Here is a 15,266-nt window from a genome sequence, read left to right on the forward strand (position 1 = left end):
CATTTTTAAGGTGATAAGTTTTTTTGTAACAAAAATTTCATAGGGTGACATTTTGCTCCTGCAATAAAAGATCTATTAATCTTAAGGCTTTAAATGTGCTGGCAGTCTTACCAGGGCTGCCAGCACATTTATCAGCATCTGTATAGCTATTGATCTTTCTGCTCACCTTTTAAGGCCTCAGATTTGGTCTCCTCGATGGATTTGTAGGTTTCCCTTTTATCTGCGAGTTTAGCTTTAGTAGCCTTATGTTCTGCCTCCTCCTGCTCCAGACTCTGCTGGAGCGACTTGAGCTGGAACATTAGGTCAATGGCTTGGTTGTTTTTTTCCTGCAATCAAAGCATATATGCTAAGTTTTTGGATTATGTCTTTTACATATTAAAGTCTTTGATGGAGGAATACTTTACACTTAAGTACAGTAAAAGTGATTGGGAGAGAAGGAAATACCTTTTCGAGAATATTTAGCTTTGTCAGTAGTTCCGTTTTTTCACTGTTGACTTTGGAAAGAGAAGATTTCACCTCCTTCACTTCGTCTTCTAGGCGTGAAATTGTTCCTGATGGGGAGGAATGTAAAAACAACTATAAAATTAGAGGGAAGTAACTTTTTTTGACACAAACATGCAATAATTTAACACCTAATCCATTTATTTTTGGACATTCCCTATGCGACACCTCATGTTTGGCCTAAAACACACAAAATACAGCACTTTAAGTTTGTTTTCCTTTTCTTTTCCATGAATCAACCCTAAAGGAGACTTTGACCAATGGAACAAAATAGCATGAATAATCACAGCAAACAGGTAAAACCTTGACCTAACAAATTCCCCTCTGACCTCAGAGGGCGGCGTCTCTGTGTTACAGACACCGTGAAATTTAAAGCCACCTCTCAAGAAAATAAAATACAAAAAAAACCAAAAACATAATGTTCTGGCATCTTGCTTTACTCTCCGCCTCTTTCAGCAGATGTTTCCACCTATGATCCAATATTTCCCAGGGCTGAATCCAAAAAGCAATTCACATCTAATTCTCAGTTCAACTGCACACTCCAAGTTATGTAATGTCTTTCTTTTTACAAAACTGAAGAGATGTTTACTTCAGGAACACACAAAAATCTGATTACTCTTGAATGTCTGGATCATAATTAGCGCGATGAACGATGAGTTAAAATGTCTGTTTTCAGCTGTTTTTTTGTCTCACCCTGCAGGTCAGCGAGGGTCTCCGTCCTGAGGAATTGTTCTCTCCTCTCCTCCTCCAGCTCAACTTGCAGCCCCCTCATCTGCTTCTCCTGCTCCGCCTTGCTCTCTTCCAGTCCGCTGCACTTTTTCTCCATCTCCCTGAGGCTGACTTCGAGGCTTTGGGCTTGTTTCTGTGCCTCCGCCTGGCTCCTCTTCAGCCGAGCCACCGCCTCCTGCTCAGCCTGCAGGGCATCATTGGCCTCAACGAGCTACAGGTGAGAAACAGATCAAGTTAGTTCTCTGTGTGACAGCAGGGACAGAGTTGGTAATGATTTTCTGTTCTTCCTTAATGTTATTTTACATATCAATTAGTGCTTAGTTTAGATTTATCTTTATCTTTGAAATTATTTTTATTAGTCTGACTTTTTAGTTAACTATGTGGTGTGCACACATTTAGTTAACTTTATTTGTCAGTTCTTTGTATTTTTTGTTAAAGACAACCAATTAATTTCTTCTTCTTGAGTTCTTAGTTTCTTTTGGACCAGCCCCTGGAAATTGCAGATGAGCTCCAGCTGATTGAGGTCCATTCATGGCTGTCAAACGTCCTTAGTGGGCTGTTTCATTTGTTCACCAGGGCAAGGGGACATTTGGTTTATAGTTTATTTTGACCATTTATTTAATGTTTCTTCTTTTTGAAAGTTAGTTTAAATTTGATATTTATTTAATTTACAGATTTAATAATACTCTCACCAGTATTTGTTAGGTTCTTGTGTGTTTAGTTACCCCCTTGTGTGTTAGCAGTGGTCTGAGCAGCCACTATTTAACCCTCCTATTGTCCTAAAATAACATTTAGTGGATCTTTGGGGAGTTTTAACACAGTGGTGGGTCATTTTGACCCAAGGACAACAGGATGGTTAAGTTCCCCTCATGTCTTGTTAGTCAGGTCAGTTTGTGCTTGAGTTCCTTTTGTTACCACCTGAGTTATACTTTGTTATGTTGACCTCAGTTTGGGCCCAATTTGTCATTTTTTAATTATTTTTGGACATTTTTTGTAATAAATTAAGATTATTTTTTGAAATTCTTTTACGTCTCTCTGGCTGGTCTATGCAAAACCCTCACATTCTCATTTAGCCTAAAAGGCAAAACTTTGCTACTTTGTAGCAGCAGATTTAGTAACATAACAGGAAAACATCTGTTGTTTCAGAACATAAGAGAACACAAATACCCTTCAATGTGTGATGAAATAAAAGTGAAGCAGCAGCAAAGGGACAGGAAAAATAGAAGAAGGCAAAATCACACAAAGGTAAAAATATAAATATATGTTTGTGCAGTCTTTTGAATCAGTATGAATTCTAATATTTTTTTGGAGGTAGAAATCTTGATCATCTCAAGTAAGACTAGGCCTTTATATTTTATTTAAGTCAGTGATGTCATACACTCCAACAATGATCACATTGACTTTTAGAAGAGAAACAGGCACACAGCATCACAGATCTTCTTTTAAGCTAAACATTAGCTTTATCCTCTGGTGCCACCAGTCATCCAGATATAATGGTTGCTATAGAGATCATAAGATCTCCAAGTATCATTTTTATCACTAAAATGGAATGTTCTCCTGTATTCCACATTTTAAAGAGTGAGTAAGAAAACTCTGTCGTGTCCAATTTACAACCCTGAGCAGCTAAGTCATACAGAAAGCATACATGGATATATACAACCGGCAACAATGAAGATCAGAGACAATGCTAGATGTTTTTAGTAAAGTTAAATATCAACTTGCATTCAATCATATATATGGGGCATATTTTGTTAATTACACATAAAAACACATAAAATACTTTGGTGCCAAGCTCACATTTTTCTGCGAGAAAAGTAAATTATGCTGAAGTGAGTAACAATACAGAGTTTCCTCCTCACCTGCTTTTGCAGCTGGATGTTTTTCTCATTAGCTATTTGTGAGTGTTGGTTCCTCTTCTTTAGGTCCTCCAATTGGTCCCTCAAGTTGTTTACTGTAAAAACAGTCGAGAAGAACGTTGTTCTGATTTTGAAAAAGATAAACCCAGTGTCAGATAAAGGTTGCTGGGTACTCACATTCGTTTTCCAGGATGCGCTTCCTGTCTGCCTCCATCTCCACCTTGCGGAGGTTCTCTGCACTCTGGTGCTGCAGCAGGGCTCGCTCTCGCTCCAGCTGCCTCATGGAAGCTTCTACTTTCTGCCGACTGTTCATCTGATAAAACAGGAATGCAAACATAGATCTACAGTGTTATATCCGACTGGATTAGAGCACCTATAGCCACTTCTGAGTCCATTTTTACCTCCTTATCCAGTTCATTGACCAGCTTGTCTAAACGATTGGTGGCATTTCTGAAGACAAAAACAAACTTGATTACACATTTTCCATTAAAATATAGGATAGACAGAGATTTAAAAGCAATTTCCTGGACATATAAGCACTTGTTAAAAACACAACACGTCTGACCTGTTCTTTTAGACATTTTCTCCACTTTTTAAAAAGAACAAACTGCTGAAATACAGTAAGTAAATAAAAGAACAAAATGAAGCCAAATTGGACATTGCCACTCTTCTTCTTGTTTCATTTAGAATTTACTGCAACTACCACTATTAGGATGTTAATTTTTACCTCTTTCCTAAGTTATTCTGCTAATATATCAACAAAACATTAGTCTGAAATAAATTCTGTTTATTCTTATAATCAAAATTTATAGATAACAGTGTTTCAAAAAGTTGATTTATAGTTTCAGATTGTACAAACTGTGATATAATCCATCATAATGATGTTCAAACGTGTGTGTTCTGTCTCATTCATACCTGCACTTCTGCTCCAGTTCATCTTTGGCCTGCATCTCATGATCGAGCTGCTCCTCCAGCTGCTTAACCTTTTTCTGCAGCTGCTCAGAGGAAAAACAAAGAAAAATGTCTTCCAGCTATCCTCTCTGACAGAATAATAATAAAAAAAAAACTATGCAAAGTCACTCACGTCTTTTTTGCTATCCGCAGAATTTTCTGTATCCTTACAGTTTTCCTTACAGTCGTCTGAATCCTCCTCAAGGCTGCTGCCTGTTCCGCTCAGGAGCCTACAAATAGAGAGAGGAAACCAACGAATGTTTGCAACCGCTTTAATTGGTAGTAACACACAAGTCCAAACTTCAGCGAGCATGTGAGGTTCAAAGATTAGCCGTAACATAGTGTCAGTTTGTAAAACCATTCATTTTACTCTAAAACAATCTGCTGTAAGGAAGCCCTACTTTCTGACGTTTCTTTTGATGCGGCCAAACTCATAAAAGCATCTGCAGAGCCATGCAAAAGTAGTCAGCTAAAATTTATTTAAAAAATGTTCTCAATAAAACCATACATTTAATTTTAACAAGTAAAAGAATATGAAAAAGGAGAAAAGCATTTTTCAAGTTTTCAACATTTTTTCCTAATGTGATATTAAAAATATGCACCCACTCCATTCTCAATTTAAACGTCTTCACCCAGCTTTTATTATGAAATTCATTTAAAAGAATTAAAAAGCAATAAAAACAACAAATCGAGTGATCTATATAGATCTATATATATATAGATCTATATCTATATATCTATATTTAATTGGAGTTTAGATGCAGAGTTGCTGCACTTGGTTATTTTCAGTACTGTTCACAATTTTGACAAATATGTCCAATAAAATTTGGCTACATACGAACAGTTATTCTGTCGTCTGTATTTAAGTAGCAAGTTTGTGGATTAAGGCAATTCAGCAACATAACTTTAACAAATAAATTGTTTGTTTTTTTTACCTCACTTTTTATGCTAGGCTAAAGTGAGGCAGGAAACTATGATAAATCAGACGCAGAGAGAGCGTTTAAAGAGACTGTCAGAACAGGGCGGCAGTATGGGTCTAAAATAGGTATACAGTGTCTGGCTTCAGTGTGAAGCTGCTGTTTCCCTTTAAGCATTCCTGTAAACAGCCCTTCGTCAGTGCAAGGAACTGGCTTTTCTTCATATAAACTCATTACAGCATTACAAATAAATCAAAAATAAAAATTGAGCAATGATATATCCAGATAACATACCAGTCAAATGAAAAGAACACAAGATTAAAAGACTTACTGATCCTCCTTGAAATAAGTGAAGCCGATAAATGGTAGCTGGTTGCCCGCAAACGCTCTGGGAGGAGGAAAAGTCTCAGCAGTTCCCTTTTCCACCTCTATTTCATCAAAGTTACTGGTGTCTATGTCGCTGTTCAGCTCTGGAACCACTGGAGCCACAGCTGGAACACAGGAGCAGAGGGTGAGTCGTTCAGTCAAACGGGTCAAGGAGGAGGAGGCGGTGCAAACCAGGAGGGTTAAAGTAGAAATAAAGGTCCTGCTGAGTATAAAGACATTAGATTGCCTCAGAGTTATTTGCTGATCCTATCATGTTACAATAATTAACAGCAACTGATTAGAATGTTATATTACAGTGTAGAAATGGGAGGCATAAGGGAGGCAACAAAAGGTTTTTAATATGCTTTCCGAACAGAAATCTGAAAAGTGTGGAGTACATTTGTATTTCCTATGGCAGTAGTCTGTGGATCCACCTTATTCTGCTATTACACATTTCCTCCACTGCCTTCTTTCTTTTGCCTCACTCACCTTCTTGTCAACTCTGAACTCTTTGACAGAGGGCACGGTCTGTTCAGGCTGATGATGTTAGCGTTCCGCTATAAAATCTGCATCTGACCTGATTATCTCATTTCACATGTCTGCTGTGTTCCTTATAAAGGTTAAAATAATTTTATGGTGTCGTTTCTCTGAAGTCTTCACAAAACATCTGTGCTGCACTCATCCTAAGAGATTAAATGAAAATGAGCAAGGTGACTTTCAGAGGCCATTTATTGCATTGGGTTTTAGCTAAGTGCTTCAAGATAAAGTAACCTTGTTTTTAAGATTTTACTTGGAAGAAAACTGTGGGAAAAAAATAATATCATTCTCCTTCTACTTTAACATTACCACTTTTGGTCCCTGCCATAAATGCAGTGAATGTAGAAGTTGCAATGTGACAAAATGTGAAGAAGTTCCAGCAGGCAAAGAGCATTTAAAAACCCTTCCTTGAAAACATTTTAGCACTGAATATATTTTTTCACCCCTTTCAGCCAGCCCTGTGCCAACTTTGGCACAGCCTGCAGTGGGAGTACGTTTTCTGCAGGTTGGCGTGAGCTTGACACCACTCCTGTTCCTCGCACAGTGCTTGCTTTGTGCCCCACACACACAGCTACCTTTCACAAATGAATCCTGACCACAGCAGCAGAAAAAAAAATACAGCACCCTCTGCTCTCCTTTCACAAGAGTAAGCACACTTTTGAACACGGCGTGCAGACACAAGTCCGTGCAGGGGCCAATCAGATAAAAATGGTCCTTTAGTCTATAAAAAGATTCCAATTAAATTAAAAGCAAGCAGCCTCAGACGGGTGTAATTCTGGCTCTATGCAAGCAGATCATTACTGTTAGGTCGAGACTTGACCGTCAGCTTGATGAGTACACAGGAATGAAAATCAACATAGGGGGTGATATAAAACTGGAAACTTAAAAAAAAAAAAAGAAGTCAAACGTGTGGTGAGACAGAAAGAGACATGGATGGCCTTGTGGCAAGACTTCCCAGAATGCTCTCTGATAGGGAAAGTCTAATGACAGGCAGCTGCGGCCACAGTGACAGTGAAAAAGAGAGTCGAAACCCTTCGAAACGGGGCGCCCCTCTCATTAGATGAGGCCACACAATCATCCCGCCCGCTGCTACGGAGGATGCGCCTTTCTCAGCCCCTGCATCCACACGTCCGTCATTTCACTGCAATCATCGCCGTAAGCAAGCAAATAGAAGAAGATAAGAGTCGCAGGACAGAGCGAACGCCTTATGTAGCAGGGAGTCGTTTCATTCTTAAAGATCTAAAGAGTGCACATATAGAGCTCCGCAGGAAACAAGAAATAGATCTGGCTCATGTGTCCAGTGTGTGTTGAGCCTGTGTGTGTGTGTGTGTTGGAAAGGGAGAGAGAGAAAGAGGACATGCATGTGCAGCGCAGCAGTGGCACAGCGGTGGTTTTATGTTCCAGACTGCAAGGCTCTGATCAGAACTTTAGTCTGCCCTTATAATCAGAGCCAGGTGCAGCGGAGAAATGGAGAGGCGAAAGGAAAAGGTTCTGAATGTAATCACTCACAGACACAAAGGTGCTCTTCATAATCCTAATGTAGAAATTATAATTTTCTTCCTCTTTTTCCATATCCCATAATTTCAGCAATGTACAAAGAGCTTTTTGTGAAGACTATTTTTTTGTTTGTTTTATGTTACAAAGAGAAGTGGTCACAGTAGATTAATGTTATCCAAATCTCACACTTAATCTTACTGACCTGTATGACAAGATTTTTATCTGTCATATGTAAACAAAACTGTCCAGAGACAAGAATCTGATCAGAATTAAGTAATATTAAAACATTTTATGAGTTATGAGTTAAAATATTAAAGATATCCATGGTAAATTATCTGACCTGAAATGAAATGTTTTGAATGTAGCAATAACATAAAACGCTATGGAAAAATAGAACCCCAAAAGTGAGGCAAGAATATGGAAAAATAATTTAACAATTAACTAAACATCAAAACAACATGACATTGCTTTCCACAACAAATATTTTGTAAATTATAAAAACAAAATAAATGATGAAAATCAGAGATAAAAAAAATAATACTTTGAGTGCTGTTCCAGAGGAGAGGGAGAAACAGAAAATTTCCCTCACCCCAACTTTTGCTGCACACTGCTGATCAGCTTTGTCTTATTAGGGTGACGCTGCTTTACCACCGCAATTAAGAAGGCCTAGGAATGTCTTGTAAGCAGCTGGCTGCAGGATGTCAACCTCAGAAGAAAGAAGACTAATTAACCAGCTAATAAATGGTTAATTAGTCACTTAATCTTTAACTAAACTGCAAGTGTGTATAATTTTCGGATTAAAAACAACAATTAAAATAGTAGACAATGTTAGTAAAACTGCCATTATCAAATAATTTAATTTCACCAACAGTGCCTGTCATTGCTCTTATTCCAGCATGTTGTCTTTCAAACTTGAAATACATTAAGTCTTTAAATAATTAGAAGACAACACATTTTGCTTTTGCTTCCATGTTATAATACATTTTACGTTTTTGAAAAATAGAAATTGTTTTATTTTTATCCCATGCTGGAAGTTTCCAAAAACTGAACAGTTTTTACTTTACGTTTTTGTTGTTAAGCGGACCAATCTCGATGCACATTGTGTTTAGTCAATGACAATAAAAATATAGATTCATCTAAATGCCAAAGTAAACCCACACTGGGTTGCTGTTAAATACACGACAGCAACCCAGTATTACTTGATATCTGCTGCATTTATCTTTAATGAATTTTTAAGATATACTCCAAATGAGCTGATTTCCAGAAGGATTTGAGCAATAACATGATGTCCTGCTCTACAAAGCATACCATCATTTGATGCCAGATATGAGACCATATGGAGAGCATGTGTAGCATAAGTGAAGGCTTACTGGTGCAGGGGCTGGAAATAAACTGAAATCACAGGCTAAAGCGGAGCAAATCTGGAAAGGGAATGGAATGAGCTGGAGGTGATAAGACAGAAATGGCAACAAGACTAAGGCACACATTACCAGACATGGGAATAAGAGAGGAAACCTACACCTGCACAGGCTCAGAGACATGCACCATGTACCCACTTACTGTCACGGATGTTGTCAAAGGTCCACTGGTCGTCCTTGAAGAAGGAGTGACGTTTGATCTCATCCACTCCGGTGCGGCCCAGTCGAACCTTCCTGCACACAGCAACAAGGAGGAGGCAGAGACACATTGAGAGGCGAGTTGCCTTAGTGAGAATGCAAAACACTCCCCACCTCACCCCGCCGCTCCACCCACCATCACTAACATGTCATCCCAAAAACACAGAGCCCAGTGGAATGACTGCTCTGACCAAACTGCCCAGAATGGAGAACTGCATGACCGCTGTTGCAGAGAACCTCCTGTGTTCAGCCAGAACCAAGATAATATAGTTTCAGAATGGCAGAAAGTTAGCACGAGGAACCATTGGTGACACAGAACCTTCCCTCCTTCAAAGCCTTTCTGCATCCCCCCACCCCAATACCTCTGGGTGCATGGAGGCAGAGGGGTGTGGCAGTTTGGGCTTGCCACGTGTGGGACATTCCAGATGAAGCAAGAAGGGGAGAGAGCAGAGTTTTCTGATGGGTGCATTAAAAAAAAAAAAAAAAAACAAAAAAAAAAACACGCGCAACCGAGCTAAGTTTAAAAGTTATATCTCTTTGTGCCCAGAACATTAAGGAGTCAATAGGAGTAAGAGAAATGGAAATTGGCAACAGTCAGGTAGAAAATGAAAACTGAAAAAAACCATAAAGGAAAAATTTGATAACTCAAAGAGAGAGAGGATGGGGGAGGGAGGGGAACGAGACCAGATGAGTGATCCAGCAAAATGGGAAGACAATGACAGAGTATGTGGGTTAAGTGCATGCAGTGATTAGCGAATGTGTGTGTGAGACTGCCTCACATACACACATCTGATTCTGTGTGTGGTGAGAGAATAGTGAGTGAGAAGGTAAATAAACTCAGTGAGAAGGAAAAAATGAAAGGCTGCTCTGTAGAGAAGCAGAAAGGGCTTGTGTTTGAAGCCTTTTCTGGGGAGGGGTCAGTAATGTAAACAGGAAGTGGTCACTTCCACTGGAAACAGCCACAAAGAAGGACCACTACCCATTTATTCATTCAGGTTTGTCATAAACAAACCTTTGGATTCATTCAACTATTTTAGGCAAACAGACTCATAAAAAACATTGTCTAATTTAAAAATACTTCAATAATGAATAATTCCTAATTTCACTATTACCTGGAGTGCATCAAATTGAATGTTTATTTTATATGGGTTAAACGACACTGATAGGGGTGGATATGCCTGAAGTTGAGCTACTACTCATTCCATTATGACCAACTCATACTGCCACACCCCTCTGCCGCCATGCACCCAGAGGTAGTGGGTAGAGGGGATACAGAGAGGAATTTTGGTTTCGTTTATAAATTGGTTTCCATTTTTGAACAAAACAATATAACTTTACATCAAAGATCGATAATTAATAAAATTATAACAATTTTGTTTGGATTTCTCATTTTTTGTTAAGTATGACTGTCCAGTATTTTTCTGTCAGTATACTGCTGCTGGTAATTTCCCAGAGGAACCAGTAAAGTTCAATTTAATTCAAGCAAATCTAGGTACATGTTTGTTTGTTTGGGTTTGTTTTGTCCTTTTTGGGCGATGCTCTCTTGTATCAAGGCCCAGACGACCAAACAGCTAGTAGATCTATGATTGAGAAATGCAGACAAACATACACCTCTCACATTCTCAGATCATGTAGCGTTAACTTACACACATACGATGATTTCTGTCTGTAGGAAAGTAATAAACCCAAAATGGCTCCAGCTAATCAGCATGTTTTTACACATGAAGTGGATTATGATTTATAAAAAAATGGTCTAAGAACATTTGGCAATGTTTGATGAGCATACCTGTCAGTGAGAAAGGCGCTTATGAGATCTTTGGCATTCTGAGACATCTCCACATCTTCCGGAAAGACCAGAGCGTTATGGTGGTTCATGATCTTCCCATACGTTCCGATGAGAGACTCGGCATAGAACGGAGTTTCGCCTGTGATGAATATTAGACATTACAACTTTCTAGATTTTTACCAATAAACCCACATAAAGAAATTCATAATTGTGAATTTAAACTGTAACTCACCAACAAGCAATTCATACAGAGAAACTCCAACAGACCACCAGTCACATTCCCGACCATAGGTCCCATCACCGCCTTGAGACTGAAGCACCTCAGGAGAGATGTAGTCTGGTGTGCCCACAGCTGTCTCACAGTGCACCATACCAGACTGCAGACAAGCACACACACAATCGAAAGTATAAGATTCAAAGTATCCGTGTCTGTGGACACTGATTAATATATATCGATATGATTCATATCAAAATCCCCAACTAAACCCGTCTTCCAACACGTGTGGTTGATGTTACAGGACACATCATGGCATATTCTCATGACTTGCAAAACTGTTTTTTAAACTGTGCTAGTTTGCCGATCCAAAAAAGTCAACTTTTTACTTTTTACAATGGTAATCACAAAATAAGACGCAGTAGTGGCTGCTGAACTCCCGTTTGGCACTGCTTACTCTTAATTTAATCAAACTAGTGTCTAGAAAGAAAAACTTTTGCCTAGAATGTTTAAGTTTTTCTGTCAGTGTACCAATATTTTTTCTCAACAAGGTGTTTTCCTTTGAGTTATACCTTTGTCATAAATATTATTGAATTTAATCTTAAATTTTATTTTTAGTTAGCTGTTTTATTTTAAATATTTTGCTTCTGGTACTTGTTTTTTATTTTTGCTTATTCAGTTTTTACTTTTTAATTCTATAATTTCTAAAATGTTATTGATGCACTTTGTATTTTCTGTCTTGAAAGATAGAAAATAAATTAAGCTTACCTCTATAATTGACACAAGTCTTTTTATATATCTACACAAGAAATAAAATCGCAAGAAACCATAATGCATGTCGAGGTGTTTGTAACGAGTTCAGAGGATTTCCCCAAAGGCACAAATATGTAGCAGCAGCTATTTTAAAAAGCTGTGGTGAAAAGCTGATAAACACTTCCTGCTCCACACCAGAGGCAGAACCACAGAGGCATTTTGATTTGGTAGCTTAGCAAAGTAAAGCCTAAAGCTTTTTAAAACAGCTTGAGTGCAATTTTGAGTGCCACTTACACTATTTGAACACCTGATGGTGCACTAGAGCTCTAAGTAATAATACAAGAAACATATTTCCCTGACTAAGAAAAACTAAATGCATTTTTACTTCTAAAGTTTCTGAAATACTGAAACATGTCATTCACTCCAATTCACAACAGTCAGCCGAGTACCGAGTTCATCCTCATGCAGGTGCCAAAGTCGGCTAGTTTGAGGTGTCCGTGCTGGTCCAGCAGCATGTTGTCTGGTTTAATGTCGCGGTGGATGAAACCCATAGAGTGGATGGCATCCAGTGCCAGGACCAACTCAGCTATGTAGAAGCGAGCCCACTTCTCGGGGATGTCGTAGTTTATGGTGAGATTGACCACATCTCCGCCAGGCATAAACTCCATCACCATGTAGAGGTTCAGATCATCTTGGAAAGCGCAGCAAAGCTGGAATGAAGTTCATTCCACACATTAATGTCATTTCTAAGTGTTTAAATATTTTGCCTTGATACAGATTTGACAACACTGGTTTATTTCTACACAACTGGTTTTCCTTGTTTAACAGCCAATAGTGAAAGTCAAAAATCATTACTGCAAACTTGGTGCCAGGATTATGGCATTCAAAATCACAACCAGCCTGAACTGATTTATCTACAATATTAAGTTATTGTAGCTTAATTAGTTTAGTTTTCAATTTTTTAATTTAAACATATGTTCTATTGCAATTTCATTCAAAAATACCAAGATAACGCACGAATTCCTTGTTACAACTTTATAGCAAATAAAGTTTGCAATAAAGTTGTAACTAATATTTCAAACTGGATTCTTGTTCCACATCTTTTGATTGCCTTAGCAATTAATAAAACCATTAAGTTTGTAGAATTTGATTGAAACATCTGCATTAACAGCACAAAACATATCTGCAAGATGATCTAAAGAGGCATTGTCTGTACAGAAGTGAAACTGCTTTTTGGTTCTTGTTTTTTTTCCCTGTGTGGGATCCTATTATGGATGGGATTCCAGTCGTGTTAAAGGTGTGCCCAACAAATAGCTGAAATCTCAAAGTGAAAACTTGTGGGTGGTTTTTTGCTGCAAGAAGACAAATGGTGTAAACATAAGTAAGGCTACTTGCAGGAGGATGCAGCAACATTACACAGCTAAATCTGCAGAATTCTGAGGAAAACACTGATGTTTTGTTTTTAGTCACTTAAATTGTGACCTTATTCTAATTAGAACATGCTAAATTTAGGAGTTGTCCTATAACAGACTTTGGGATTAACAATGTCCATTTACCAAGCATTTCATGACCACTAAGTGTTATTAAAGTAGCAAGAAAGCAGAGGTCCTATACAATTTCCATACTTTCTAGTCTAACATTTTCAGATTTTCCAGTCTATTTTCATCCCATTTTATGTTAATTATTACATTTTTCAACCACCACAGTAATTTATTTCAATGACTCTAATGGAGGTGTTTTAGCCTGAATGCATCAGTGGCTCAGCAGTCAGGAATTGAAAAAGTAAAATCCTGTTGAATGTGGAAGTAATAGTTGTACTGTCAACAGATTCTCTCATCTAGCAGAGGCGTCTTCACTGCTTTGCAGTTCTCTCCTTGTCAGGCCTCCTAATTTATGTGGACAGGAATGTCTAAACAGTCGCAATGTTCACTTTTCAGCAGAGTTGTATAAGACATTGAATGCAGTGTCATAAACTAAACTTGTTTTAAACTTCTCTTAAACTTCTGTGTATCTTTGTTAACAGGATGCTGTTTGTTCACTAATGTTCTCTAAGAAATCTCTTAGGCCTTCACAGAACAGCTGGAATTATAGTGAGATTAAATTGCATTCATGTTGCACTGAATTTACCATTAAGGTGACTTCTAAAGGCATTTGAGTCTCTTAAATTCAGATGTACCAAAGTAAAGGTATAATAATGGATACCCTCTATGTTTTCCTTCCATTTTGCAATAATGTACCACTTTGTATTGGTCTATCACATAAAAGCCCATGAAAACACATGAAAAATGTTAAAGAGGGTATGAATATTTTTGCACTGTACATGTTGCAAAAAGAAACACACATCCACACCTGAACAATCCAGGGACTGTTGGAAAACGCCATGATGTGTCTCTCCTCCCAAAAGAAGGCCGAGTCCGACCTTTTGATCATTTCAAACTTGCTGAGCTGCTTCATGGCGTAAACCTTCTTCGATGCCTTGTGACGGACCTATAAATGAGGCCAGTCGGATAGAGAGAGGTGGTGATGCTGGAATGTAAACTGTAACAACTGCACAAGGACAATAAGGAGAAAACTGTTGGAATGTCACCATTCTGCTGAGGTAACAGCAGAGATTCAGACATGAAATGGGAAGCAGTGAGTGTTGTACACACCCATAAAAGACGTGCTTACACAAGTGCTAAGCACAAACACAGACGAGTACCCCTTCACACCCCCTCACCAGACTTCATATTCATACCCCACACAAAGCCTGTCCGGACTCGTTCCAATAGACAAACATCTTAGATGCCTGATTCTACCAGCAGAAGGAAGGCAGTTAAAAGACGAGGCCAAGATAAGCGCGAGGAATTACAGCCAGTTTCAAAATGTATAATTCATTAGGTAGGAAATAATGTGAAAAATATTTTACAGTTCTGTGTTTAAAACAGGGTGTTTTTAAATTTGTCTGGATGGTTGCTCCCTCTAGTGGCCCAGAAGCAAAATGTTAATTCAGGAAAAGCAGGAAAATTTATCTTCTTCAAATGAAGAGTTTAACAATGACATAAAAAGATTAAAGTAAATATTTTCTTCCATTATAGGGCACTAGAAGAGAAATGCCTCACCAGCTGCACTTCACCATAGGCTCCTCTCCCGATCAACTTCACTTTTTGAAAGTCGTCAAGCTTCACCTGCAGCTCTTGCAGTTCATTCACCAGCTTCTCATCTGGAGATAAGAGACAGGAGTAAAATACTTCAGCAACACTAAAGCTCAAGCTGCTGCCACTTATATTTAAAATACCTTTTAGAAATTCTTATTCAAAGGTCAAGAAAAATTTACTTTTTGTGATCTGCATAGTTTATCATCTCAATTTCAAATGGAACTGCAGAGAAAACATGGACAATACCATTGATTTACTTAGGTTAGTTTTGCGGTCCAGTTTATAATTGCCCAAAAGGTAATGACACCTTTCAAACAAGAATTTGAGTAGATCAAAAGCTACTAGGACAAGAATTGTAATTAGAAAATGTATTTAGGGGATACGTTACTAAAACATAAACAAAATA

The 15,266-nt window shown here is 38.2% G+C and overlaps 1 protein-coding gene across 3 annotated transcripts in view; it reads right to left on the reverse strand.

Moving 5' to 3' along the window:
• Positions 1–15,266, reverse strand: part of LOC122825782 (rho-associated protein kinase 2-like) — a 36,169-nt gene that overhangs the window by 12,578 nt on the left and 8,325 nt on the right. For all 3 annotated transcript variants that reach the window (XM_044107337.1, XM_044107336.1, XM_044107335.1), the window contains exons 3-17: positions 14,825–14,925; positions 14,073–14,210; positions 12,173–12,433; positions 10,989–11,133; positions 10,757–10,895; positions 8,915–9,006; positions 5,286–5,445; positions 4,171–4,267; positions 4,002–4,081; positions 3,488–3,536; positions 3,264–3,399; positions 3,090–3,181; positions 1,195–1,441; positions 445–551; positions 167–326 (exon numbers count right to left, since the gene is read on the reverse strand). In XM_044107337.1, coding sequence (XP_043963272.1) covers positions 167–326; positions 445–551; positions 1,195–1,441; positions 3,090–3,181; positions 3,264–3,399; positions 3,488–3,536; positions 4,002–4,081; positions 4,171–4,267; positions 5,286–5,445; positions 8,915–9,006; positions 10,757–10,895; positions 10,989–11,133; positions 12,173–12,433; positions 14,073–14,210; positions 14,825–14,925 — 2,004 coding nt within the window. The remainder of the gene's footprint in view (positions 1–166; positions 327–444; positions 552–1,194; positions 1,442–3,089; positions 3,182–3,263; positions 3,400–3,487; positions 3,537–4,001; positions 4,082–4,170; positions 4,268–5,285; positions 5,446–8,914; positions 9,007–10,756; positions 10,896–10,988; positions 11,134–12,172; positions 12,434–14,072; positions 14,211–14,824; positions 14,926–15,266) is intronic.

Source organism: Gambusia affinis, linkage group LG22, assembly GCF_019740435.1.
Source record: "Gambusia affinis linkage group LG22, SWU_Gaff_1.0, whole genome shotgun sequence".
Taxonomy (NCBI): Eukaryota; Metazoa; Chordata; class Actinopteri; order Cyprinodontiformes; family Poeciliidae; genus Gambusia; species Gambusia affinis.